Source organism: Rhinolophus ferrumequinum, chromosome 18 (assembly GCF_004115265.2).
Source record: "Rhinolophus ferrumequinum isolate MPI-CBG mRhiFer1 chromosome 18, mRhiFer1_v1.p, whole genome shotgun sequence".
In the NCBI taxonomy this organism is placed as follows: Eukaryota; Metazoa; Chordata; class Mammalia; order Chiroptera; family Rhinolophidae; genus Rhinolophus; species Rhinolophus ferrumequinum.
The window spans coordinates 50,764,880-50,791,832 of record NC_046301.1 but is presented as its reverse complement, the minus strand read 5'-3'; the positions used below and the strand labels follow the sequence as shown (position 1 = coordinate 50,791,832).

General features: G+C 53.9%; 1 protein-coding gene across 5 annotated transcripts; it reads right to left on the bottom strand.

Annotated features, from left to right (window-relative positions):
- Nucleotides 1–561: 561 nt before the first annotated feature.
- Nucleotides 562–26,116, bottom strand: FCHO1 (FCH and mu domain containing endocytic adaptor 1). 5 transcript variants are annotated; one of them, XM_033135509.1, is made up of 29 exons: nucleotides 25,999–26,015; nucleotides 22,758–22,856; nucleotides 21,181–21,225; nucleotides 20,352–20,426; nucleotides 16,142–16,233; nucleotides 15,047–15,121; nucleotides 13,761–13,902; nucleotides 12,750–12,902; nucleotides 12,390–12,494; nucleotides 11,223–11,321; nucleotides 11,048–11,144; nucleotides 9,988–10,032; nucleotides 9,797–9,875; nucleotides 9,045–9,069; nucleotides 8,876–8,933; nucleotides 8,231–8,409; nucleotides 8,122–8,146; nucleotides 7,703–7,754; nucleotides 7,036–7,127; nucleotides 6,343–6,624; nucleotides 4,731–4,852; nucleotides 4,528–4,621; nucleotides 4,285–4,393; nucleotides 3,415–3,570; nucleotides 2,981–3,113; nucleotides 2,434–2,633; nucleotides 1,782–1,837; nucleotides 1,246–1,410; nucleotides 562–837 (listed from the first exon to the last, which is right to left on the bottom strand). In XM_033135509.1, the coding sequence occupies exons 4-29, from the start codon at nucleotides 20,376–20,378 to the stop codon at nucleotides 815–817; spliced, it is 2,685 nt and encodes an 894-aa protein (XP_032991400.1). In that variant the 5' UTR covers nucleotides 20,379–20,426; nucleotides 21,181–21,225; nucleotides 22,758–22,856; nucleotides 25,999–26,015; the 3' UTR covers nucleotides 562–814. The 5 variants fall into 5 exon arrangements, with proteins under 5 accessions (XP_032991400.1, XP_032991401.1, XP_032991403.1 ...); XM_033135514.1 differs by having other exon boundaries at nucleotides 563–837; nucleotides 4,731–4,843; XM_033135510.1 differs by lacking the exon at nucleotides 22,758–22,856 and having other exon boundaries at nucleotides 25,999–26,116.
- Nucleotides 26,117–26,953: the final 837 nt, after the last annotated feature.

Here is a 26,953-nt window from a genome sequence, read left to right as displayed (position 1 = left end):
TGGGTTACAGACAAGGAAACTGAGGCCCAGGGAGCTCCTGTCACTCACCCAAAGTCACACAGCCACTGGTGGTCAAGCAGGCTCTAAACCCAGGCCTTCTGGCTCACAGCCCGCAGCTTCCAAGAGCTTTGTCCTACTCGCAACTGGGTCCTTACTGCCTAGCATACAGTAGGCACTCAGTTCATGCTCATGAATTGACTAATAGCTTTCTCATGGAACTCACAACTCACTCTCCCTCTGCCTGGGGTGCCCCCCATCTTGCAAACTCCTACTCATACCTCAAGGGCCTGTTTATAATGCCCCCTCCTTAGGAAGTCTTCCTGGCATTCCCCCCGGGGTTCCTCTAGTCCTTATCCTTTCCACGAGCCCAGCTCTGAGCCCATGGGACTGGAGGTGTCCGTGTCTGGCTTTTCCTTTCCTAGCATCACCCTACACAGGCGAGGCAGGAGGGGGTGGGGGGGTGGGGAACACTGGGGATGTTAGCTCTCCCCCACCCATCCGTCTTCTCTTCCTCGCCTCTCTGGCAGCAGAAAGCAAACTTCCTGGAGCAGTAAAATGTTATTTTATTAGAAAATAAAGTGTTTATTCAAAGAACATTAAAAGTCTAAGGACCTGTGTGGGAGTTGGCATGAGCAGGAGTGAATCTCAGACTCATCCAGGTTGGGCGTGGGGCTCCTTTCCACGGAGTTGGGGCCTCAGGGGAGGCCGGGTGGGGACCCCAGGTCCGGCAGGCAGGCAAGCAGGGAGCAGTTGGCGAGCACCAGGAGTCAGTGTACCAGGAGCTGTGGCTGGTGGGCTGGTCAGCCTCCCAGGTTCAGCAGCTCACCAGGTACATCCCTGTGGGGGTGGGGCAGTGAGGCGGAGGAGGGTCACTTGTCCCTATTCTGGGACCCCCAATCCTCCTCAAAACACCCCTTCACTCGTGGCCCCATGGGCCCCAGCGGTGCCTTGTGGGGGCAGGAGAATGGGGTGGGAGTGAGGGTGGCATGGCAGTGCAGCTTCTGGCTCCCCACCTTGGATCCTTGCAAGGATACCCGCCCTCCAGGGGACAGCCCAGACACATGAATCCCCCGTCTTGACCCCTCCCACGGGGGCGCTGCCCACCCCTCCCTGCCTGTGACCCCCATCCTGAGTCTCTATACCCCAACACCCACTTGTCCTTCTCAAACACCCCAAATGCCTCCCCCAACCCCTGCACCCTGGCAGAAGCAGGAGCTAGGGCTTGGCTCCCGAGAGGAGGCATACCTGTGGCAAACCTTCTCTTTACCAGTGACATGCGGTAACCACTGCCCACCAGCTCCAGGTCCACGCCAGACAGAGTGGCCCCCTCACTGGTGAACTGAGCAGCCACAGGGCTGGGCGTGCTGGGTCCTGAGCATGGCTCCCAGCTGGCAGACAGGTGGCCAGAGCCTGGGGAGACCTGAGGTCAGCTGTGTCACATCTATGGCCCTAGTCCTGCTGTGAACTGGGCTCTTTCCTGGCCCTGTACCCAAGTCCTTTGATCTGTGGCCTCTGTCTGCCCTTCTGACCTTCTCTGGTGCCCCCTCCCACCCTTCTCCTTTGGCCCCACAGAGCCATGTGTGGTTTGCAAAGGAGTCCTGCCTCAGGGCCTTTACACCTGCTGTGCCCCTCCCCTAGCTTTGTCAAAGCACTTCTAAGCCTGTCTCCGCGAGCATACTTCCCCACCCCCAACACATCCCTGATTCATCCCCCATTCTCCCCAGTTTAGAGAAGTCCTTCCACCTGAGACCTCCGAGCCCCCATGCACAACCATAACTCACCCCCTGCCTCAGACACATCCGGAAGCTTCCATAGGAGCCGCTTTTCCTCCAGGTTCCTGGCATCAAGAGAAGTTTGGTCAGGTCTACCCCAGAAAGCACATTGAGAGTCTAGGATCTCAACTCAGTAGCCTCTCAGCCACATAACCCAAAAGGCCAGATCCCCTCCCTCGCCTCAGTTCCCCTCCTCCACCGCCACCCCCCGAGGGCCCCACAGCCTTGCAGCATTTTTAGATGAGGCATTTGGTCCTATAAGTCTGGCTTCTTCATGGCAGGTTCTACTCTTCGTGTACATCTAAAGCAATATTGTGCGGTGACTGAGGGCGTGGGGCCACAAGCAGGGGGTTGTGTTCAAATCCTGGTGTAAACTCGGAAAAGCCATGTAGCCTCCCTATGCCTGAGTTTCCCCTTCGGAAACGGGGACAATGGCAGTCCACATCTGGGTGACTGCTAAGAGCCGTAAGCCAGTCAGTGTGCAGAGTCCATGGAACACTCCTGATACTGTCAGATGTTACGATTGTTAAAAACAACACCCTCAGCTGTAACAGTGCCAGCTCATAGTGACTGGTCCAGCCCAGGGCAGACCCTTTAGTTGCCGCATCAAGGGGAGGTCTGGGAGACTCGGGCACTGCTGAATCTCCCCTGGCCTCCTCACCAGGTGGCGGCAGGCTGCAGGCGGATGTTGGTCACAGGCTCCCCCACAGGCAGCAGGATCTGGACATTGGTGAGTGGCGTGGGCACAGCTGTGGCACCTGGCCGGTAGCTGTACTCTACCGAGACCTGAGTGAGGGTCGCCCCGCACTGCCAGTGGGCACTCAGCTGTAGAGGCACGGACTGGGAACCCGGGCGGGAGAACTAGAGGGAATGAGAACAGGAGGGAGGACATAGGTTGGGCCGTCCTGTCCTGTCACACTGTGCAATATCAACCAGCCGGAGTCTGCACTGCACACACCACCCCAAGGAGCCCTTTCCTGGAGACCTCGTAGACAGGAGTGAGCATTACACCACATTTCCAGCAGAGGGCAGGAGAGGGGCTCATGCTAACAAAATCTCTGGACAGGTGCCAGTGCAGGGGCTCTTCTAATTTGCATAATGGTGCTCTCCACACTGTAGACCTACCCAACCACTATGTATTCCCTGTCCACCTGTACCCCCATCTTCCTTTCCCTGGCCCCTCTGCTCAGCCCATCCACCTGGCTCACCTGGTACCGCAGCAACAATACATTGTAGTAGGAGGCAGCTGGATTCTGCTCTGCCTGGCGCTGCAGGGCCTCAGTCAGGGCCACCATGTTGAGCCAGAAGTCTTTGGTCTCAGGATCGCTCTGGGAGGGGTCACTACAGACACCCGGAATAATCACCCTCACCCTTGAGAGAAGCCTTCTCAGGGCCCCCACTACCCCAAGGGCTTCCTAAAGATGCAGATTTCCTGGCTCACCTTGGGCCCAGTAAAGCATGGCAAGGGGTGGGGGGTGGGGAAGCAAAGGAGGGCAGGGAAATGAGGTCCAGAGTGGGGGAGGGACTTGCCCAGGGCCACACAGCAAATTCTGGGAGGCAGAGGAGGAATTCAGAGCTGGGGAGCTCCTGGCCCCCACCAGCCTCTGGGACCCCACCCCTACCCCCCTCTGCCCAACAGTACCTGAACAGCAGGTCAGCATTGGGCTGGAAGTGCTCAATAGGGGCTGTGTGCACGAGGCGGAAGCTGAGCACGGGCGGGGGTGGGGTCCCGCCGAACACACGCACGATGCCGGCTGGGAAGGTCATGGTCAGCTCCCCAGTTACTCGAGCCAGGCAGCTGGATGAGAGGTGAGGGGACGGGGCTTTGGCTCAGGGCTCTGCCCAGCACCTCATCCTCCCCTCTCTCCTGGCTCCACTGCAGCCTATGGCTCCCCAGGCCCCTCAGAAGCATCAAGGCCCTGACTACACCAGCATCCTTACCCCCAACCTCCTCCCCTATGTCCCTGCCTAAACAGCAATGCAGGCACCGGAAGGAATCCACACTAGGCTGGAGGAGGCAGGCATATCCCCTTCCCTAGTTCTCTTTTCCCCTAGGCCACCAGGAAGCTCACAGCGAAACATTTATTTTTGAGACCATCCTCAGGTTGGGTTTTAGGTCTCATACTCTCTTCCCCTTTGTGGTTTGATTTGAAGGTCTTTTCTGCTGGGTACTGCCCCCAGATTATCCCTGGTCTCTCAATTCACTCTTCACCTGCCCCCTCCATGGGCACGGCCTCTGGTCTTCCTCCCTTCAGGTTGATGCTTACAGCAGCCTCAGAGAAGTTCCTCTAAGCTGTGGCTAAACAATGCCTAGCCCTGCTCAAACACTCTCTGTGGCTCCCACTGCCCTTACGACAGGGGCCTGGCTGCTCAGCTCAGTATTCAAGGCCCTTCCATGGTAAAGCGGGTCATGAAACACAGCTAAAGGCTGTCCCTGCTAAAACCCAGATGCACAGCCCCCAGAGAGCCCTGCTTGCCTGTCACTATCTGCACTGCCCCCATCACAACGTACCTATGGCTGTGGCCACGAAAGTAGGCATGGACATACTCGGTGAAGGCGATAGCCACAGGCAGGGCATCCTGGGAGCCCAGGACCACAGGGCTTGGGCCCCGGGAGACTCCTGGGGTGGTGGGGAGAGAATGGGGGGCAGACAGACAGTGAGCACAGGTCCCAGACTCCAGAACCCACCTTTGCCACCAGGGCCTCCATTATATTACTTAGCCCCCAACCCAGACCAGAGAAGGTGAAACCTACCTGTACTGTGCCCTGTCTGGGATGAGAAGCTGGAACGTTCTGGGATGGTGCTGGGGGCCGAAGAGCCCAGCGGGGAGGGGCTCAGGGAACGAGACTGGAAGGGAAGGAGACAGGCTGGGCTATAAACACCCGAGGGGCAATATCCTTATGCTGACCCCAGAGGCAAGCCCCAGCCCAGCTCCTGCCACGCCCCCTCACCCTACCAGATCCCCGTTGCTGCGAGTGAGGGGGCAGGACACCTTCCTGGAGCGGGGTCTCCGGGGCGGGGCTGCCAGGCCCTCCCTGGCTGTAAGGTCGGCAGGTACGGGCATCAGGTCTGGGGAGTGTGTGAGAAAGACATGGCTGAGATGCTGCCCTGGACCTCGTGGGTCACCCCAGGGGAGGAACTCAGCCAAAAATTGGGAGTTGGGCTTATTGTGGGCAGAGCCCCTAATGATCTGAAGTCCTGAAGATGCAGAGAAGGTGCCAGATAGGACTGTAGATGCCATCCACAACCCTGAGCCTCCCAGACACCAGATGGGTGGCTCAGTGAGGGGTGAGCTCCCCGTCACTGGGGGATGCCAGCAAGGACCGGAAGCTCAGGAGGCAGCTATGCTACAGCGGGGATTCGGCAGAGAGTTTTTATCTAACATTCATCAATTCCATGACCTTCATCCTCTCTAAGAGTACGTGGGTGGGTGGCCTCCTACTCTGGCCCCCAGCTGAGTCTCACCCTTTGAAGTTAACTAATCACGATGTAAGACCAGGTTCCCCTCGCTCTCCTGCCTCCCCTCTACAAACACTTGCTCTGCTCCATCTACAAACACTTGCTCACCCACCCCCCCACCCCCCACCTACCCGCCAGGCTGTGCTCCTGTCTACCCCAGGGTCTCACGAGCACTGCTGACACTGGGGCTGGATCCTTCTCTGGGGGGGCACTGTCCTTTGCACTGTAGGGTGTGGAACAGTCCCCCTTGCCTCAACCCACCGACACTAGCAGCACTCATCTCCCTAATGGTGACACTCAAATATCAGTGGTGACATTGCCAAGTGTCCCCTGGGAGGCAGAACTGGCCTAGTTGAGAATCCCTGTTCTACAGTGAAGCTCAGACAACTCCACTAGGGTCCACACTCATTCCCTTGGGCCCTCCCTTGAAGCAACTCCAACCAGGGTCTTTCTCTAACCATGGAGAGTGACAAGCACTTCTGTCACCACTGCTGGGGACCTCATGTGGTCACAGCCCACAGTTCCTCTGATGCAAGGGGGCTCCACTCTTCTCACAGTCCTCCCAGGAGCCCACTCCTGCCTGCTCTTCTCCTCCCTTCACCTTCTAGCTTTGCCCCACCTTAGCCCTGGACCTTCTGTTCTCTCCAGTACCTGGGCAGCCTCCCCCTGCTTGGTCCCATCTCCCTGCTGACATCTTCCCCTCCTCTCCCTTCTCTCTGTCATCACTCTGTTTCAGCCACACTAATGTTCCCACTGTTTCTCAAGGAGCCTAACCCACTCCCACCCTAGGACCTTTGCATGGGCCGTGCCCTCTGCTGGGAACGCCCTTACTCCCATATCCATACAGCTTCATCCTCAGCTCCATCAAATCTCATCTCAGATGTCCCTCCTTAGGGAGGCTCCATTCTCATGAGCCTTCGCCAGGCATCTGCCACCTCCCGCCTTGTTATATATCCATCTCACTATTGTTGCCGCAAGGGTGGGGTTTCCTGCCCACCTCAGTCCCAGCTGTAACCTCAGCACCCATATCGGGTGCTGATCACAGTAAGTGTGCGATCATCCCCCCAGGACTCCGATAACTCAGATTGGGGGGGTGCCGCTGGACTCACCTCCTCCCGCCACAGCCTCCAGCCCCCAGGGGCCTGGAGATGGTGCGAGGGGCTGTGGTGCATCTGAGTCCGATGGCAGCTGGGGCCGTGTCCCCCTTAACTCCAGCGGCTGTGCCCTACAGCTAGGTGGGCTTTGCGGGGTTCCTGGGCGGGGGACCCAGGAATCCGGGGAGGGACCAGGTGCAGCATGGGATGGCGAGTCCAAGCCAGAGTCCTCCACATTTTCGGGCGAGGAGGAGGAGAAAGGTGAGGGGCTGGACGTGAAGCCAAGACTACTGGAGCCTGCGGGGAAGGGGGGGAAGGGGGAGGAAGGGGTGGTCAGCTCCAGACTTCACCCACACAGGGTCCCTTCCATCTTCCTACAGGCCACGCCCATGTTGAGGAAAGGCCCGCCCCCATTCAAAGCTTGTGCCCAACCCCCTCACCCCTCTAGTCACTTCCACTTATCTCCATTGGTGCCCCACCCACTGCCATCCCCCACTCCCACAAGGCCCCTTCTTCTCTCTGAATCTGCCCACGAGCACTGTGCCAACACCACCCTCACAGTGTTCTGGACCCATTGAGCTTCCCTTTGACCCACAAAGGGCCCTCCCACATCCTCCCACCGGCCCAGCCCACCATCATCCTGGCAACGGCCCCACCCACCTTCCCACGGGCCAGGCCCATAGGCCCTGAAACCCTTACCCCCATCACCTGTAAAATCTTCGTGGTCAAAGGTGGACTCTAGGGGCGGCCCAAAGAGGTTCTTGGAAACCTGCTCATCTGATTGCAGTTTCTCTGCACAGCTGGGGACCAAATGGATAAGAGGTATTGCTCTATTGTTTCCATGCCTCCTCCAGCTTCAGGGCCTTTGCACATGCTGCTCTTGGTCTGGCCTTCTTTCCCCCAGCGCTCCCTGTGGCCACCTCCTGCTTCTCTTCAGGGCTCAGCTCAAAGTCATCCCTTCCCCATCCCAGAGGCCTTCCACCACTGGCCTGACTGAAGTCACCCACTCTTATCTTCTAGCATATCACCTGCTTTAGTTTCTCTATAACACTTAGAAGTGCTGAATATGTTCTAACTTACTTGTTAGTCTTAAAATCTAAGCCACTAGAATGTGACTCTGAAATGGGGACCCTGTATTAGTCATATATCCCTAGAACCCAGAATGGCATGAGTACACAGCTGGCACTCAATAAATGTTCACCAAATGAATCATTAAGTGGTCTCTCCAAAACAGCACAGCCTCAACTCCCTGCCCTGATGAGACAAGGGAAGACAGAGATATGGGGAGGCAGCCAGGAAAGAGAAGAGAGGTAACGGGGATGGCCCTCACCTGCCCATTTATGACAGCCCGATGTCCCAGCCCGGTGGAACTCACCTGCTAGCCCTCGGGGCCGATCGAGGCCTCTGCGGTTTCCCAGCAGTATCCCCTATGAGAGATGGACCTCCCTGAGCCTTCCTGTTGCCCCACCTGTAGTGCTCTCCACTCCACAGACCAGGACACAAAGGCCCAGGGCTTTCCAGCCAGCTGCCCACAGTAACCAAATCAGGCAGAGAGGGATTTGTACCTGAGCCAAGCTGTCTCCAGGTTTTGGCTTCTTTCCCAACTATCCTTTTTGGCGCTCATTTAATTCTAATAATGACCCCATTTTATAGGAGACTGAGTGTCAGAGTGGATAAGCAGTCTGCCCCAAGTCACACAGCAGAGCTGGGATTCGAACCATACCCGCACTCCAGTCCCTGCCTCCCCTCCATGTTCTATTCCCCAAACCGAAGACCCCTGAACAGGCAACTCACGTGAAGAATGGCGTTTCATGGTGCCCTGTGGACAAAGGGGGTGGCATCAGGTCGAGTGCATCCAGCCAGCCCCACCAGCCCCACCCGGAACACCTCTCCCATGCCTCACCCCTGGGCCAGGAGGGAGGATGAGGCTGCCAGCCGTGGCCCTGAGCTGTGCAACGGCTGCCTCGGGGCTGCAGGCTGGAGCCCGGGCTGGGGCAGGCTTGATATGCACATAGAACTTGCGGGGCTCCTCATCATCAAAGTCGGAGTCACTGGACGAGAAGTGGGAAGGCTCGGCAGTGCGTGCACTGCAGTCAAGGGCCAAGCAGATTCCAACGCAGGGCCTCCCTCTCGTTAGCCCTCAAATCTGACCACATCCTTTCCTGCTCAAACCCTTTGAGGCCCGGAAGAATTCTCTCTCTCATCACTTGTCATCTGTGGCCCTGACACCATATTCCTCCCCACCCTCTGCCCCATTCAAGCCTTTGCATAAGCATGCCCTGCCCTAACTAGTGAACTCCTATTCAGCTGCTAAGCCCCAACTCTGGTGCCTTCTCTTTCAGGAAGCCCTCTTGGCTCCCCATCTATGGTAACCCAGCCCCTCCTCTCTTCCTCTTGCCCATCTCTGACCCCACAGGGCAGGTGTCTGCATTTGGATTTGCTTTGTCCACACCAGAGTCTCCCCCGAGAGTGTACACAGAGGGTTGTTAATGGTGGGAGGGATCACTTGCTGTGCCAACAGTTGCCCCAGCGGGCGCCAAGAGGATATTGTTCTGGGTCACATCAGGTCGGACAGTAAAACCTTCTTCATCCACCTCTGGACATGCCTGGGGGGACAAGTGGTGAGTCGGGTTCTTCCCTACTGAACTTCCCCACTCACCCTGCCCAGCCCCCCATTCCTGGTCCTCAGACCTAAAAACGATCTCGGTGGCACTCACCCCTAAATCAGGCTCCAAAGAATCTCTGCAGATGGAAAAAGATATTGGTGTCAGCTCCCCCCAACGCATCTGCCCTGCACCGGCCCCCAACATTGTATATGGCAACTTGGGGAAGCCTGGGCTGTGATACTGTCCTGAGCTAGCCCTTCAGGTGGTGGGATCTTGGGGCTTGCCTGGGGCGGCGGTGGGGGGCAGTGAATCTGGAGTTAGCCAAGTAGGTGGTGTTCTCAAACAGCATGGAAGGGGAGGAACCCTGGAGCTCGTCAAAAGGGCTGGCTTGAGATGGCAGGGAACGTAGGGGCTAGCTCTGACAAAGAGAAGAATCCTGCGTTGGCAAGGGTAAGCCTGGGCTAGCCAGGGAAACCATGGGCATTGGGAAGAACTGAGTACTAGTTTGGGCAGGGAAACTCCCAGGCTCGTCCTGGCAAAGTAAGAATTTCTGGGATAGATTAGGTGGAGAAATAGCAGGGCTAGTCTTGACAAAGGGAGGAATCCTGGGCCAGTCCGGGCAGGGGTAGTCCTGGGAGAGTCTGGGGCAGACAGTCCCTGGTCTAGCCTTGGCAAAAGGAAGAATTCTGGACTAACTTAAGCAGTGGTAATATTGAGCTAACCTGAGACAGAGGTACTCCTGGTCTAGCCTGGAATAAGAATACTTCTGGGCTACCCTAAGCAGGGAACTTCTGGGACTGCCTGGGCAGGGGGAGGGATCCCAAGCTAGCCTGGGCCAGGGCTGGGCAGGGGTGCTTCCTCACACAGCTGCAGGTGGCTCCCGCTCCCGCCGGCTCAGTCCTGGGAGGCGAAAGGCCTTGGCTCCCCGCAAGCGTTTCATTGCTAAAGACAGATCAGGGGCACAGCTGAGCCCAGGGGGTACCCGCTTCCCAATCAGCTCTGCCTCCCTTTTCCCCATGGTCCAGCCTGGGCATCCAGGCCCAGACGTACTTGCCTTCCTGCAGGGCGGCTGTGCTATACGCCTCAAAGTCCAAAGGCCCTGAGACAGAAGAGATTGAGAAACTCAGTGGATGGGAGCCTGGACTTGGGAAGGGTAGCAGTACACCCTTGGCCATACAATAGCACCTGGATCTGAGCTCACAGGGTCCAGGGCATGAGCCAAGATGCTGAACCAGCCTCAGAGATGATCGTGAGTGGGATGTGCCAAAGGTTCTACTCCCACCTTGGGATGGACTGTGGGTGTGATGCCTGAGTTACTTCTACTTCCAGTATTTCTGGGTAGAACCTGGGTGGGTCAGGGGATGGACCACAAGTCTGTGCAGTGGGCTGGGTCTCAAGTGCCAGGATGAGGAGCTGGGACTCTCTCCTAAGGGCAATAGGGAGCCATGGAGGGTATGAGAGCAGAAGCAGGTCATGATTGATCTGGGGGCAGCGAAGGGCCAGAGTGGGGCCCACACAAGGAGAGGTGGCCTGAGGCAGAAGTGAGCTATAGAGACAGGAGGGAGAAAGGACCAACCCTAGTGGATGACTAGACTTGGGGACACCGACTGTGTACCAGCATTTACTGAGTGCCTCCTGTGTGCCAGGCACATACTTTGCCCTTTACCTGCATCAAATTACTGAATATTCACAACACCATCAGGTGGGGATTAGTATCATCCCCACTTTCCAGATGGGAAAACTGAGGCTCAGAGAATTCAAGACACACATCCAAGGTCACACAGCAAGCAATGAAGAAGACTCAAATCTAGTTCTGACCCCAAAACTTTTGCTCTCAACATTTCCCTGACCCTACATCTGGGTAGTTTCAGATTGTTTTTTTGGTTCAACAACCCTCAATGGCTCCCTTGGGCCCTTGTGGTAAAATCTGAACAGCTAAGCCTGACAGCTCGGGCATCAAATCCTCTTCCTCTGTAGGCTGTGGAATTAGATTTATCATCAGCCCATTTTTCTGATGAGGAAACTGAGGCCCAAAGAAGTCTCCTGTCTCGAGTCCTGCTCTTTCCATGCAGCTGTGGCCTTATAGCTTGACCCCAACAGATACCCCGACTCACCAGGCTTCTCCCGGCCCGTGCCCTTGCTCTCTGCAAATTTCCTCAGCAGCATCTCCACGCTGATGTTCTCTATGTTTTGCTTAAACTCCTCATGAACCTGCGCCAGGTGAGTGGAGTGTGTAACTGGGCAAAGCCAGGGCCCCCACCCTCATTCCCCATCCCCGGCCCCACTCACCTGCCCAATCTGCACATGGGTGTCCTCCACTGAGTGGGCATAGGAGCCCAGCAGCGCCTTCATGTGCCGCAAATGGGTCTCCTCCATGGCTTGGAAGCGCTGAGGCAGGAGGGGAGAGGCAAATGGGAAGGTGGAGGCTATAAGGAGTGACCATGTGACAGCTCGACCAATCAGACTGTTCCAACTCCTTGGCCTCAGTGATTGGTTTGGGAAAGAGCCAGTAAGTCTGCCCTGGGACTTCTGCTGGAACTATAGGAAAAGAGACACTTTCCTACAATGAGTCAATGGATTGACGGAATGCATGTGGAGGCTGCTTGTGGCTACTTTGCTGCACATGCATGTGTGCACGCGTGCACACGGGCATGTGTGCTTAGGAGTGAAGCCCCAGAGAGGAAAACAGACTTGAAAAGGAGGCACAACTTCTTGTCAACACCATTTTAGCACCTGGATCCAGCCATACCTGGAGACCACCCCCCAACCTTTTCAGTTCCCTGAGCCTATAAATCTTCCTTTCAATTTGAATGAAGGTTTCTATCATTTGTAACTCTCTATTACTTGCCAAAATGAATGAATGAATGAATGAATAAATAAACAAATATAATAGGATTCCTAATCTTGAGATTCCGATCTGCTTTTCATACATCTGGGAAGATGGAGACCCAGAGAGGTGCAGTGTCTTATAAAAAGGTTACATAGCTGGTGAGTAATGGAGGCTGGACCAGAACCCAGGCCTTTCAGCCACTATGAAATGTCACAAGACTCTTAGCTTCTAAATCCTGCCCTATCTTGTTCAAAAACCTCATCAATAGTAATAGAAATAATAACGTACCTCATAGAGCGATTTTTATGCACCTGGTACTAGTCTGAAAACTTCACATATAGTGACTCATTTAATCTTCACAACAACTCTATGAAGCAGGTAGTATTATTGTCCCCATTTTACAGATGGGGAAACTGAGGCACAAAAATGATTTTTGCTTTTCAAATAATAATAATAATAATATCAACAGTAACAGTAGCTAACAGGCTCTAGAATTTGATGGCTTTACTCCTATGATTCTGAGGCTCCTGGGAGTTGAGGGTGTGGGAGGTTCTGGAATTCTGAGGCCCATAGCATCCTAGGCCAAGGGATGTGTCGGTCTCCAAGGTATAACTCCCGGTTCTTACTAGAGCCGAGTCCAGCATCTTCTGCTCAAAGTCAGCTCGGGCAGAGTTGTACTTCTCCACTGAGCGCCGCAGGCTCTCCGCCGCCTTCTTGGTCTTGGTCTCTGCCTAGGAGACATAGGGAGGGGACCAGGTTGGAAGGGAACACTTGGGGTGCTTCGCCCTTACTCCCCACCCCCTTCCCCATCACCCAGCTGATAGACTCCCTGGGGTGCCCAGGATGTGAAGACCAAATTCAGGTTCAATGACTATCACTCTGTGATGTTTTCACTCTCCATCAGGCAGCCCCGTTGCTCCTCAGCAAAATCCTTGGACCACCTGCGTGGGCTAGTGCCGACTGGAAACTTGCAGTCGTGGGCTCACCTTGTCCATCTCTTTCTGGCTGGTGCTCTCCCTGCGCAGCCGCTCTTGGTCCATGCACCGGTTCAGGTAGTTCTCACGGGACTTGGGCAGGAGCTGGCTGACGCCTGCGAGGGCCTGCACAGCATCCAGGGTGCTCACTGCTTCCTCTTTACACTGCAATGGCAGGGAAAAGGGAGTGTGTGTACCACCTGAAGCCCCTGCAGGGCGGCAGGACCTGAGCAGATCCCAGCTTCCCAAACACTGTGGGATTCCAGGTCCAATAAAGAACTTTACCTTCCACACCCTGATCCCTAGCCTAGGAGTCCCCGCTATTATCAGATGTCTCCAGAAATAATCAGCACGTGGATAATGTACTTGTTCTAGCCCATTTTTTTTATTATGACATTGCAGCAGTCTGTACTAGTTTAACTGACAGATTTTTCCACTTCATAATCCAATCCCAAAATTGTTCCACATCAGCCCATAGAAATTTTCCTTGTCCCTCAATTTTAAAAAAATGTGGTGAAATACACAAAATGCTCAAGATCAGAGATTGGCAAACTTTTTCTGTAAAGGGACAGACAGTAAATGGGTTCGCTTGTCATAAACTGAAAAACAGCCATGGACACGAATGGACATGGCTGTGTGCCGATAAACCTTTACTTACTGGCACTGAACTCTGAGGGTCATATCATTTTCACGTGTCACAAAATATTCTTCTTTTGATGTTTTGTCCCCACCATTTGAAAATGAAAAAACATTCTTAGCTCGCAGTCTATACAGACATAGGTGGTGGGCTGGTTCTGGTCCGCAGGCCACAGTTTGCAGACCACTGGTCTAGGATTTTGAGAGTCTGAAATGTCTGACAGTTCCCTGGTCAGTGGGGTTCTAGGTTTGATATTTTGGAATTACCAGAATTCTTACAGGTACACGCCAGGGGCAGGAGGTTCAAAGGCCCCAGCAGGTCTGGGTTCCTTCCAGCCGCTGGCATCCCCAGCCCACCCCATCAGGCAGTGCCCACTGGGTACACACCTTCTTGTGCATCTTTAGCTGCTCCTCGCTGTAACGGAGCATGTCCTTGATGAGATCCTGCAGCTTCCGCGTCAGCTCCAGGTGGCAGAGTGCCAGCTTGTCCGAAGAGACACGGAAGACCTCCCAGAGTGGAGCAAAGGTCCTGGAGACAGGCAGGGTCACACCCAGGATCCAGCAGCCCAACCCCCCAAGGTCCCCCTCAATCAACATGGTTGACATTTGCTCAGGCACCTACTGTGTGCTGGGCCCTGCTAAGCATCAACACATAATAATTCATTTAATCCCCACTGCAACTGTACAAGGCAGGCCTGTGACAGGGAACTGAGGCATAGGGCGTTCAGTAACTCATGCAAGCCTCCTCTGCGAATGAACATCAGAGCTGGAATTTAAATCCAGAGCCTGAGGCCCCAGAGTTCTCACTCTAGATTCCAGGCCCCACCTGATACCCAAAGGCAGCTAAGACCCAACCTGCCCAAACCAAGTTGGTGGGGCCTTCCCACCTCAGCAGAATCCCCTTCTGGCCTCCCCACTGCCTTCCCTCCCTGCTGCCTTCATTTCTGCCCCGGATAGAACTTTTGCCCCACAGCAGCCACAGGGAAATTTGCAAAGGCCAACGGGACCACATCACATCCTTGTTTAAAAGAAACCTTTGTGTTGGGCCCCTGTGCCCAACCCCCCCATTTCATCTCCACCTGGCCCAAGCCCTGCAGCCAAGTCAGACTGACTCTTTTCTCTTCTTTGAACATGCATAGTGCATGGCTGCCTCAGGGCCTTTGCACTGGCAGAGCTGTCTGCCTGGGTCTCTGTCTCCTAGACATTCCCATGGCCAATTCCTCATTATTAAGGTCTTAGCTCATAGAAACTGGGCCCAACCCAGAGGAAGTGCCCGATCTCTCACACTCCTATTTAGTTCCCTTCCTATCACTTTTCCCCCCGGGAAAGGCCTTTTTTCAAATTTGTGGTTAACATCTGTCTTGTCATACATCCCAGATGTGCACAGCAAGAACACAGCATGAAGGTGATTGAGGGTTTTATCTGTCTTGATAACGGCTGGATCCCCAGTGCCTAGAACAGTACCTGGCACATAGTAGGTGCTTAGTAAATATTTGTTGAATGAATGAATGAACGAGCTAGTGAGTGAATTAATGAGTTACCTTCCTCTGTCCAATAAGCCCCATAAGTGGGGGGATGATTTCCTATCCTACGTATCCACCCAAGGACAGGCTCCCAATGATCCCAGGGCCTCACAACCTTGGGGACCCCTCCCCCACCCATAGCACACTCACCCTATGGGAGTCCCATTGCTTGCCAGCTTGGAAAGTTTCGCCATCGCCTTCGAGTAGGTCTCCTCAATAGTGGCCCTGGGTAGTAGGATGCGGAAAAGATGGAGTAAATTCTGGGTACCTATGGGAGAGGACCTGCCCCCCTGGGCCTCAATTTCCCCATCTCAAACATCTGAGCAGTGGCTCTCAGTGAGGACAGTATGGAGGGAGGCATTTGGTAAATTCAAGGGAGAGGTTTTTATCCTTAAGTAATACATTTTACTAATAGTAGCAGGAGTAGCAGCAGCAAGTGAAAAAAGTTTTGAGCACATACTATAAATGCTTTATACGGTTTGTCTTATTTAATTGTAGGAGACAAACTCATATTTCTTTTTTCCCTCTGGACAGGCACTGCTAAATGCCTACCTAATATTCATTCATATTTTCATCCAGACTAACAGAACCTCAAATTTGTGTGGGACGCCCATTAAAACCAGTTACCCATGTGAGTATTTTTTGATAGAGGCACCCACGGGGTACTGCAGGCAAGAGTGGATGATTTCAGGGGCCAAAGACCCACAAAATAAAGAGTGGCCACTGTATGGCTCAGGCAGTTCCACTTGACAGCCACAAAAAGAAAAATCTGATTATAATCCTTTTGACTGCCTGATTTAATAAGCATTCAGCTAATGAGCTGCTGGGTTGCAGCAGAAGGATGCCTGGCAGTTTGACTTTATTATGTTTTCTGGGACACGACATTTCATTTACAGGCTGAAATGTAGATTATTTCATCACACATGTGTTTTCTTTTATCATACTTAGGGCACGAGATTGAGTTTTCAAAATTCCTCTTGTAAGTAGGTCATATCGTCTGTTTAGGAGAAGGCGTTAGAAACCTGGGGAATGTTAGCAAGGGGTCATGGGGCTGAGAGTGTTGAGAACTGCTGGTTTCCAGTGTCTTTTACCAGGTTTGGTTCTTGGAGCCCACAGGCGTCTGGACCTGATTAGGCAGGGCGTAGTATGGCTGTGAGGTGGGATGGGCGGGACCACAGGAGGGTTGGGGTGAATGGACTGTGGGGCGTGGCCATGTGGTGGGTGGGTGGGATGTGAGAACCTCACCTCTCCCGGATGAAGTCCACCAGCTCCTTAGTGGAGGTAGGCCCCTGCTTCACGCTGTGGTACAGAACCTCAAAGCCCTGGTTCTTCTCACCCTGCAGAGGATGGAGGTGGAGACTGAGAAAAAGGATGCAAAAACAAAACAAAAACAAAAACAAAAACAAAAACAAAAACAAAAACATCAAGGTTGCCAAGCAACGGGGGCGTTGACGTGAGGACCCAACCAGCAGAAGTCTATCCCCCTGGCTGTAAGGATTGGTTCAGGCCTGAGCCAATCAGCCTGTTGCATTTCCCCGGTCACAAAGATTGGTTCATGGGCCTTAAACTGGCCTAATCGGAGAGAAGCCTGGGATTTTTGTCCTCTAGTTGAGGGAAAGACATTCTCCAGTACTGGTTGCCTCTCTCGGTCTCTATCTTTCTGTCTTTGTGTCTCTGGCTCTCTCGCTTTCTCTCTGTGTCTCTGCCTCCATCAGTCTCTTCCCCTGTTTTTCTCTGTCTTCATCTTTCCATAAATGAGGAATTAAATGGACACAGAAGATATTGGAAGCCAAGTGGAAACCATGAACTTTGGAAAGAAGCTGAACCTGAGAGAGTTCGAATAACAAGTGTGTTGAGTCGAGTTGCTGGATCAAACCAACCCTGAAAGCCACATTACCCCACGTTTCAATTTTGTGAACCAATATGACCATTGTTGGGTAAGTCACTGTGGTCAGTTTTCTGTTTTTTTCAACATGGAAACTCCCTCTCTGAGTCCCTCAGAGCAACGTCCGGGACTGACACCTGTCTCAGGACACAGCCATGTCCAATAGAGGGTGGAGCACAGAAAGGGCATTTGAGTTTGTTGAGTAAATGAACAAATGAGTTATTCTGCTGTTACCCAGTACTGGTGGGAACAGAGCTTCTACCCCAGTGCCTGATGGTGCATTGCACAAAACCTCTTTCCTCCCAGTTTCTGGGGTCACCAGAGTGGGAGAGGCCAGGGCAAGTCACTGACCCTCTCTGAACCTTTAGTGGCTCCTTGTTAAGGTCAGGGAGTCATCTACCTCTAATATGGGGACAAATAAACACCAAGATGATCAGGGTCCCTTACAGCCCCAAAGGCAACTCTAGTTTTTGCTAATTTGTGGCATCGGTTAACGTTTTGCTTGAAGTTTGTTCGTGTTTCTTTTCCAAACACGTTTATCTAAAAGGGCAACCTTTACCTCTATTCTAAGTGGAAAACCAGGACCCCATGCCATAATGAAAGGAACAGGAAAAAATAAGCGACAGCTGTTTTAATGACGCCAGACTATGTCGCATGTAAGGGCATATCATACACTAAGCTGTTTATTAACAGGGAGATCAGCTGGAGTCCAAGGGAACTGGAGACATTTTAGCACCAAATGGGGCCTTGTAATTTGGGCTGAAAAAAGAGGGATTGGTTATTTCACTATCAATACAAATCACTGATGTGACCCCTTTGGCAGCCCTTCATAGGCTCTCTGTAATGATTTCCTCCATTCTCCTCCAATTTGTGGGGCTCACCCTCCCAGTTACCTGGAAGCTTGAAGGCTAAAGCCAGCAGTCATTACCAGATGATTTCTCTTGCTGCACAAATGGAGAAACTGAGGCTAAGACTGGGGTAGACCCAGGACAGCCCAAATCTCCCAACAGTCACTCCTCATTCTACAATTGCGATGGCTCCCTATGGCCCACCAGCTCCTGAAGTCCAAAGCCATTAGCCTGGAATTGCCTTTCCAACCTCATCTACCAGCTTCCTCTTAGCCTCGCCAGCAAAATGGCAAGCAGCAAGATGACATGCTGTGCCTTCCCGCCATTACACCATTTTGCCACCCAGCTCACCAGCCTGCATCTCTTTCCACCTATCCAAATCTTTCCATCTCTCAAGGCTCATTGCCAGGCCCACCTCCTTCCAGAACCTTCTCAGACCTTCTTCAGACATCCACTTCCCTGAACATTCACTGTTGATCCCTCCAGCTCTCCAGGAATCTCTTCCCAGGTCTACAGTTATGCTTTCAATGTTGAGGAGTCAAATCCTTCTTTTATGGACTGGGTCACTTTGGGTTGGTGATTTCACCTCTCTGGGCCTCAGTTTTCTCATCTGACAGATGGGGACAATGACAGCTCCCACCTGCCAAGGGTCTTGGTGACTTGAGGCTGGTACAGTGCTGGACACAGGGACTGTGGTGATGGCTCAGCAAACAGCCCCAGCAGCCCCCGCCTGCCCCGCCCAGGGGATCCTTGAGTGAGGCCGCACCAGGCACCGCTGCCCAGGCCAGCATCTGGGGCTGACTTGGAGCCAATTGCTGGCCCGTTTCCCAGACCTGGCAAAGCCACCAGCAGTGTCTGCCTCCCTCAGGCTTAGCTGGCAACCGAGGGTCCTAGGAAGGGCTGTCTCGAGCCTCTGTCTGCCCTGAGAACTTCTGTACTCCAGTGTTGCTCCCACACTAGCCCCAGAAGGATCTTTCTAACACAGCTTGATCATGTCCCTCTCCTGCTCACACTGCCCCCATGGTTCCCCAGTGTCCTCTATGCCTTTAGCCCTGCCTTGGCCCAACAGGGCCTGGGGCTCCCTGTCTGACTTGATCTCTTCTGACTGGAGCCTCCTTCAGGCCAGCCAGGGTTCCAGTGTCACCCAGCAGAGTCACCAAAACAAACAATAGATTAAATGAAACATTGATGAAAAGAAACAGACATTCCAGGGACATTCCCTGAGTCCCAGGGAGGCAGGGATGTCATCCTTTTTTCCCAGATGGGGAAACTGAGGCTTCGAGATGTAAAGTCGCCTGCCCCAGGGCTCCCAGCAGAGCCCATTCAAATCCCAAACTCAAAGTTTTAATCCATTTGCACTAGACTATCTTTGGGTGCGGAGGGGCGGGGTGGGGAGTGGCTTCTATTTTCTCTTTACTGATCTGAAATTTCTGCAGCGAGCTTGCATGCCTCATGAAATTAAAAAGAAATTTTAAATAAATGTAGGTGCCGCTGTCAGGGTTCCAGCACGTGGGCAACACAACTGATCCTCAGTCAACCCCCTTACACAGAGGTGCCAACAGGGACTCAGTAGAGACAGCCCCTCACTAGGATCACACAGCCATTCAGAGGCAAATTCCAGGGACTCTTACCCTTGGGAAGGGGGTGGAGGTCAGTGCCACCCTACCACCCCTTATGGGGCAAGGGGGTGTGGCCCCTTTAAGAAAGCAAGTGCCAGTAAGAGGAGCCCCAGCTGGGGAGGCAGAAAAGGAGGGAGCAGGGCTTGTTGCCAGGGGCAACCAGTTGCCTAGCAACGGGCTTCCTCTGGCAAGTTCAGGGCCTGCAACTGGGGAAGGGGCTTTCTGCCCTGGTCCTTACTCAACCGTCCTGTTCACACATCCTCTGTGTCTCCCCATTAGCCTGGCCCTGCAGGAGGAGTCCTGTGCCCCCCACTAGCCACCCAGTATCACACCTCTGAGCTTTAGTCCAGGCTGTTCCCTGTGCCTGGAATGCCTTACTGACATCCTGGAAAATCTCAGCCTTCAAAGCCCATGGCAAACTCGGTTGTGTGTCCTGGCTCCTCCTCTAGGTGCCCCTAAGGTACTGCAGGGCTGGAGGTGTCTGGCTGGTTCTGTGTCCCCCAGATTGGGGACTCCTTGGGGTTAGAGCCAGAATAGAGTCTCTCTGGGAGGCCCAGCATCCCCCAGAGTTGACTGGGTATAGGGTGTTCATGGCCGGAAGGGAGGGTGTGAATGAATGAAAACAAGTCCATTTCACTCAGGCCCCCTTGGGTCACAGCATGTGGTCCTCAGCACAGAGGGTAGACTGGTGAGGGGTCCTCCAGGGGTCAAGCCATGAAAACCCCCCAACTCTCCAGGATGGGAAAGATATGGAAATCCCCTGGCTGGAATGACCCTGGATACTGGAAGTTGAGTCTGGTCCTGGGTTTGAGCCCCAATCCTGCACTTTCTCACTGGACAACCTTAAGTAAGAGAGTCCTACTATAAGCCTCTGTCTCACTATTGTTCAAGCTGTGACACTGCCAAGGTCACAGGGCCCGTGAGCTCTGGGGATGTATATTCAAACCCAGCCTGACTCTTCCCATTTTCGTTTCTATCCCCTGCAGACTCTCCATCTGCCCAAGACTCTGCCCACAAGCCACCAGGTCCCCCCACCTCCATAAAAGCCCCCACAGCCTTTCCAGGAGCCCCCATCCACCAAAATAAAAGTAGGCCTTACTTACCCAAAAATGCTCCCCAAAATATGACATTCTTATGACCTCTGTGGAGACCCCTGCAGGCTCCTGTCTAGTGCCTGTCTGAAGAGAGAGGCAAATTTGAGCTGCAAAGTCACGAATGTCTTGGGCCTGAGGAAGGGAAATTCCAACTGTCCTCCCTGTAGAGAAGGGAGAGAAAGGACAGAGGAGGAACCAAAAGCCCCAAGGCTGGGAGTATGCCAACGTTCCTGAGATGATTCAGTCTCGGGCCTGCTCCCCAAATATCCCCCAGTCTAGGAGGACAAAGGTGGATACAGATGCCCCCACTCCTATGGGGTCAGAGCTGGATTTGATGGAGGGATAGGGGCTGGGGGAGCCTAGATTAGAGGAAGGGGCAAAGGAATTAGGGTTCTTAAGCACAAATAGGAGTTTGTTATGTGTGTGGGGTGCTACTGGATGAGCCCTAGCATGGGCAAAAAAGTTCTGGGCCATTTTACATATGGGAAAACAGTTCCCCCTAAGGGGAACCCACTTGCCAAGGTCATACAGATTGGAATTGACAGTGAATTTGCACCCTGGGCCAGCTGAGTACAGACCTGAACACTCAGCTCCACAGTGGGCAGCTTCTGTGGGAAAAGGATCTGGTAAGAGGTGGACACTGGGACTGGGATTGGCCACATGGGTGTTGGGGTCCTTGAAGTGTCCCAAGGGTCCCTTGGCATCTCCTGAATCCCTCTACAACAATTCCTGTCTTATGCACACTCCCAGGATGGAGAGCTCACCCCTCACCATGGTGACCCAGGTGACATTGGTGCCCCCAGGAGTCCCAACACTGCCCCCGGAAGCCAGTGTTCACCTGGTGTCTGAATCACTGTCCAGCTCTGTGCCTCAGTTTCCCCATCTGCAAAACAAGAGAGAATGCCTAGAAGGAATCTTGCCAGGGGACCCCAGGACTCCCTGCAGAGGGGGTGGGCCAAGCCACCCAGCAACAGAGGGACACTTGGTGTCCTTGGCATGTCCTCAAGTCTGAGCTTGTCACTGGAGCTCACAGACCTCATTCATAATTCATGACTCCGCAGGCAGCTCAGCAGCAGCTGGGAGCCCAGGAGGGACAGTGGCAACAGGGACGGCACTGGTGACCACAGAATGGGAAAGCTCCCTGGGCCTTACCAGGAAACGACTGAACAAGGACTTTGGACAAGGCTGCCCCTGGCTGAGCCTCAGTTTACCTAATCTTGAAAGTAAGTTTAACTTGATCCATTATCATCTAGTCCCTAGTCCCTTGACTGCCTTCACCCAGCACCCACCATGTACCCACATGGCCAGGGTCTATGAGATGATTCAGCCCTGGGCTTGGTCCCTGAGGAGCCCCCAGTCTAGGGGAATAAAACTGGTCCCGTAGGATCGGGGCTGGGCCAAATGGAGGAACAAGGATGGAAGGAGCCTGGACTGAAGGAGGGGACGTGGGAGTTGGGGTTTTAAAGCATGAATAGGAGTTCATTAGGCAAAAAATTATTGGATTCAACATTCCCAACCACCACCCTATGCTGGGTGATGCTGGGGCCCCTGAGAAACTTCAGTCACCAGTAAATCCCCCGAGGAAACCCAGTCTGGCAAGGGCATGCTAGGCTGACATCCCAAGAAGGAAAAGCCTTACATTTTCGTCTCATTTCTTAGTTTCTGGCCATGGCCTAGACCCTGAACATGGCTAAATCCCCACAAGCTACGCTAACGACACAGGAACCATGAGCCTCATGCAGCTTAATTTTAAATGAAGTAACATTAAATACAATTAACCACCCAGCTCCTTAGTTGTGTCAGCCTTGCTTCCAGGGCTTAGTAGCCACACAAGAGATGTCGGCCACCATATGGGACAGCACAGATAGAGAATTCTAGATAGTGCTGCTCTACAGGATCCTAGGAGGCACCGGACCCAAGTTCCCCAGAAAATAAGAATCTCGCTACTGTTTTTTACCACTTCAATTAGATTGCCTCCCAGCCTCACATACGCTGAGCGGCAGTATGTATGCGGTGCTATGCCCGGCTCTCGCAGGGCCCAGTTCATTCAACTTTCACAACCACATCATGGGGCACAATCCCAACTTTAGAGATGAGGAAATTGAGGCGTAGAGAGTTTACTCACTGTCCCCAGATCACTGCGATTTTTGTCTCTCGCCTGTCTGCCAAAAGACTCCTGTTCGGAACCACCATAGGGGGCTCTGGGTTTCCATGTCCACTCTACTGCTCCGCAACTGGCCCTACCACTCAAAGCTATACTGCGGGGACAGACTCCCCCACCCCCTGCAGGCTCTAGCCCAGCCCAGGAAGTGACACCTGCTATTTCTGAAACCCAGACGATAGGGGGGCCTACCTTCTGTTCCTGAGGGGGGTAAAGAGGGGCAATGGAGGCCTCCTGGCAGCGCTTGAACTCACCGGACAGGGAAACAAGTGGGGCTGGAACCCAGTCAAACATGGCAGGCACCAAAGATAGCCACGCAGCCCCTGCCACTTCCGCCAGCACCAAGCGGAGGCCTGTGGGCGTAGGGGACAGGAAGCTCACCCGCCCCGCCCAACGCCCAACTGCCACCTCCCCTCCGCTCCCCAGAGCAGTACCCTTGGGACCTCTCTGGAACCACACAGGCCATGGATGGGTAAACTGAGCCCCGGACCTGCAACCCCCAGCCTGGGGCTATTATTACCCAACAAATCATAATCATGACAAATGTGAAGTAACCGAACCCACAAACTGAGTGCCAATCTGGGGCTAAGCATTCCACATCTCACCATTCCGAGGTGGGCCAGTGATGTCTGCCTCATAGATGGCGGAACCGAGGCTCAGAGAGGGGAGTCTACACATCCAAGGTTGCACAGCTAATGAATGGCAACACTGAGACTCAAACAGGGCTGCATTAGGACTTTCATGAGCCCCCAGGCACATTTGCCTTCCCCTTGCTCCGTTAATAAAAGAATTTAAGCTATATTTTACAACTGCTTTGGCATAAAAACAAATATATGAATATCATATATCAAAATGCTTTCTTTGATTCCAAAGTTCATTTTTTTTTTCCTTCTGAGTTTAAAAGAAGTTAAAACATCTTCATGGACGGACCCCTAAACATATTGTGCCTGAGTCACTACATCTGACGGAGAAGTCAGACCTGCTGGAACCCAGGCCTCCCGGCCTCTGTATTGCCAGTGCAAAGCCCAAGATGGTTAGAGACTTGACCAAGTTCACACCGCAGGTTGTCGGCTGACCAGAACACCCCTATCCTCTGGCTGCTGGAAGCAAGGAACAGAGTCCTCCCTGGGGGTGTCTGACCTGAGCCCTGGCACCATCTGGAGATGAATCCTGCCTCCCCAGCGCTAATTCCCTAAACCCGGGACTCTGCGCCAGGTGGAGTATGAGAGCAGGCCCAGGAGCAGATAAAACATCAGGCCAGGAACCCAGTCAGCCAAAAAAGCAAGGCTTCAGCTCCTGGCCTCTTGCTGGGTGACCTTGGGCCACCCCAACCACTCTGGGCCTCCTGGGTCCTATGAAACAGAATCTGACATTTTGCTCCCCCTGGTCTCCAGTTTGCACACAGTAGGGACAGTTTGGGGGTTTTCTCTTCTTTCCAGTGGCCAGCCTCTTGGCCATGCTGTTTCAATGACCAGCTCTGTCACGTGCTTCCTCCCCTCCAGATTCAGCTACTAGAGTTGTGGCCATTTACATACTCTGGCTTGATTCTCACAATGACACTGAGAGATAGTATCTCATCTTGGCCATCATTCCAAATGGGGAAACTGAGGCATAGGCTCCATGCTGCATAATGACTGAGCCACTGAGTGGGCTTGTGAGCTCACACTCAGGAATTTTTCAGTTCTCCCCAATAGTACCCGCCTCTTCATCATTTCATTTGGCAAACACCTACTGAGCATCGACTGTGTACCTGACTGCTAGGCTAGAGACACAACAGGTGACACCCTTGCAGACTCCCCTCTCTCCTTTCCACTCCTGGTCAGTTGTGACCCCATTTATGATCAGTAATATTGTAATTAGTATTATAATGATCACGTCTGTACTTACAGCACTCCCATCCTCCCACAGTCTCCTTTGATCTTCCAAGAGGGATTCAGCCCATGTCACAGAGAAACACACCAAGATGCAGAGGGACAAAGCCACACACAAGAGAACCGTATTTGAACTTGGGGGCATTGGACTTTCAGCCCAGAGCTCACCCCTGTGCCCATTACAGAGACGGAGCTTCAAGGGAGAGAGGAGAGGCTGGCCTGGTACCTCCTACCTCCTCCTGCCCAAGACCCCGCCCAGGCACTGATTTGCTTCTGGCGTGGGTGATGGTATGTGGGTCAGGGTGTGCCCTGGGTGATCCCACCGGTGAGACCAGGATGGTGGAGCCCCCATTCCAATTACTGCAGCCCGGTGATATAATTTACTGTCTGGCAGAATAGCCCTTGCAGCAATGCCAGAGTATAACCATCAACCCATTTTGCAGTGCTGTAAACTGAGGCTCGGAGGCAAGCAAGGTTTGGGGGGTGGTTCTCCAAACCCTCCATTGCTCTCTCACCCCCCAAACCGTTGACATCTTAAGCAAAAGGGTGAGGTCACGATCTGGCAAAAGGTGGGGTGGGTGGTTTTCAGAATCTGTAGAATACACGTGCCGAAGTACCCAACCCCATTTTCAAAGGAGAATACCAAGGCTCCGTGAGGTGCTGTCACCTGCCCAAGGTCACCAGTGAGGCAGGTCCATCTAGAGCCACCTCCTTGTCCCCACTGTGATTGGGACAGATGGGGCAGATGACTCCCGAGATGGAGGTAGATGGAGGGGCCGCCCACCCCACCAACCCTCCTCCGCCCTCCACTAGGAGTCAGCCTCTGGCAGGATCCTAATTTACCTCGATTTATTTTAATCCCCAGGAACAGATGCTCACTGCCCAGCCCCCACTGAGGCAGGGACCACCCCCAAGTCTAATCCAGGCCCTTCCAGACCTGGTCTGGCAATTCCAGCCAGGCAAGGGACACTACACTGACCCCCTCCCCAGAATTCCAACCTTGGGGTTCTTGAAGAGAATGCCAGTGAAAGGCCCCCCTATCCCATCCTTGTGATAAGGAGGCTGACATAAGACAGTCTAGAGGAGGAGCCCAGGGGACCCCAGCTCCTCTGCCAGGACTGGATCAGGGTTCACAGGGGAGAAAAAGGGAAGGGGGTTCCTCATCTCGGTCCTGCCGGGGGTGTGTGTGTGTGGGGGGGGTGGTTCTGCAGATCAGAGCTGGGAAGAGGGAAATTGGGGGTGGTCTCCAATTCAGCTGTCTTAGATCTCAGGCTGGAGGGTTAGCGGCGCCCCCATCTTTGCAGCCCCCGAACCTAGACCCAGATCCAGGCTTAGAATAAAGGGATTTGGGGAGGGGTCTCGCGTCATAGCCGCCCCACTGTACGCTCCGGTTCTAAGCCAGGAGACCATCGACTAGGAGAGGGGTCCCTATCTCCCTGCGCGGACCCCTGATTATTACCAGGGAGAGGCCGGGCCGCCCACCGCGCAGCCCCCCACCTCGCGTTCGCCATCCCCCAAGCTCCGCTGCGCCTTTGCCCCTCGTGGCCACCAGGACTGCGGTGAGCGGTGCTCATGGGGGACTGCGCTGGCCAGGGGATTGGGGGAGTCGGCGGACAGCACTCACCTTCCGAGCTCAGACGAAGCCCCACGCCCGCCGCCACCTGCGGCTCGGTCGCTGACACCCGAGCCCGCCCCGCCCCTCCCTCCGCGGCTGCGGCGCGGCTGCTAGATGGCTCCGCCCCCTGGGCGTGGCCGAGAGAGTCCCCAACGCCGAGCAGGCAAAGCGAGGCAGGGGCGGTCTCTGAGTCGGCGCAGCCAGCCATAGGGCTCTGTAGGCGGCAAACTCTGCCAACCCAGCGCGCTGACTGGCTAATCCGGAGGAGAGGCTCCTTTTTATCTTACCCTCCTTCCACCACCTGCAGGTTATTTGCATAATTTAAAGAGACAGGCGGCGCTCCAGCCACCTGAGATCCGGTGGGAAGGGGAAAGGACGATCAGTTTTTTGAGTACCCGTTGTGTGCCGCACTGAGAGCAGGGCTTGAGCGGGACATTACTGATCCTCATTTTACAGATGGGGAAACTGAGGCTCAGAGAAGTCAAGAATTTGCTCGGGGACCACACAGCAAGTCATCAGTCTTATGAGAGCAGTTCCAGAATCTGGCCCCAGGGGTGGGGAAAACCAGCCCCAAGGATGTTGTCATGTCACAAATCTGAAAGGCTCCTGCCCCTCTCACCTGGGTCCTCATAAAAGGAGATTTATTTAGACAGCGTCTGCCAGTACCCCATTCAACCTTCCAGTTTAATACTGGAGCTGATCTGCCTGCGCTGACGCCTGCTCCTCCAAAGCCTCCCCAGGGGCCTGGGATTTCCTGAGAGTCTACCCCGTTCATCATCTGCATCGGTCCTGTGTCTCTGAAACACCCCAATTTGTCCATTTTCCTGTTCGCCGCAGGGACCCTTGGTCTAGGCCCAGTATTGTCCAGCCTGGATGCTGCCTCTGCTTCCTACTTGGGCCTCTTGTTGCCTCCATCCCTGCCTCAGACAAGCCCTGTTCTTCATGGCAACTATTTTTTTTTAAT

Bases quoted from the DNA above. Each gene is read 5' to 3' on its own strand.
- FCHO1 (XM_033135510.1), bottom strand. From the start codon at position 20,378: ATGTCATATTTTGGGGAGCATTTTTGG. The intron at 1,411-1,781 runs GTGAGTTATGGT...AGGTCTCCCCAG, and splicing joins GGATGTGTCTGAGGCAGGGG to GCTCTGGCCACCTGTCTGCC. The intron at 838-1,245 runs GTATGCCTCCTC...CCACCCCCACAG, and splicing joins AAAGAGAAGGTTTGCCACAG to GGATGTACCTGGTGAGCTGC.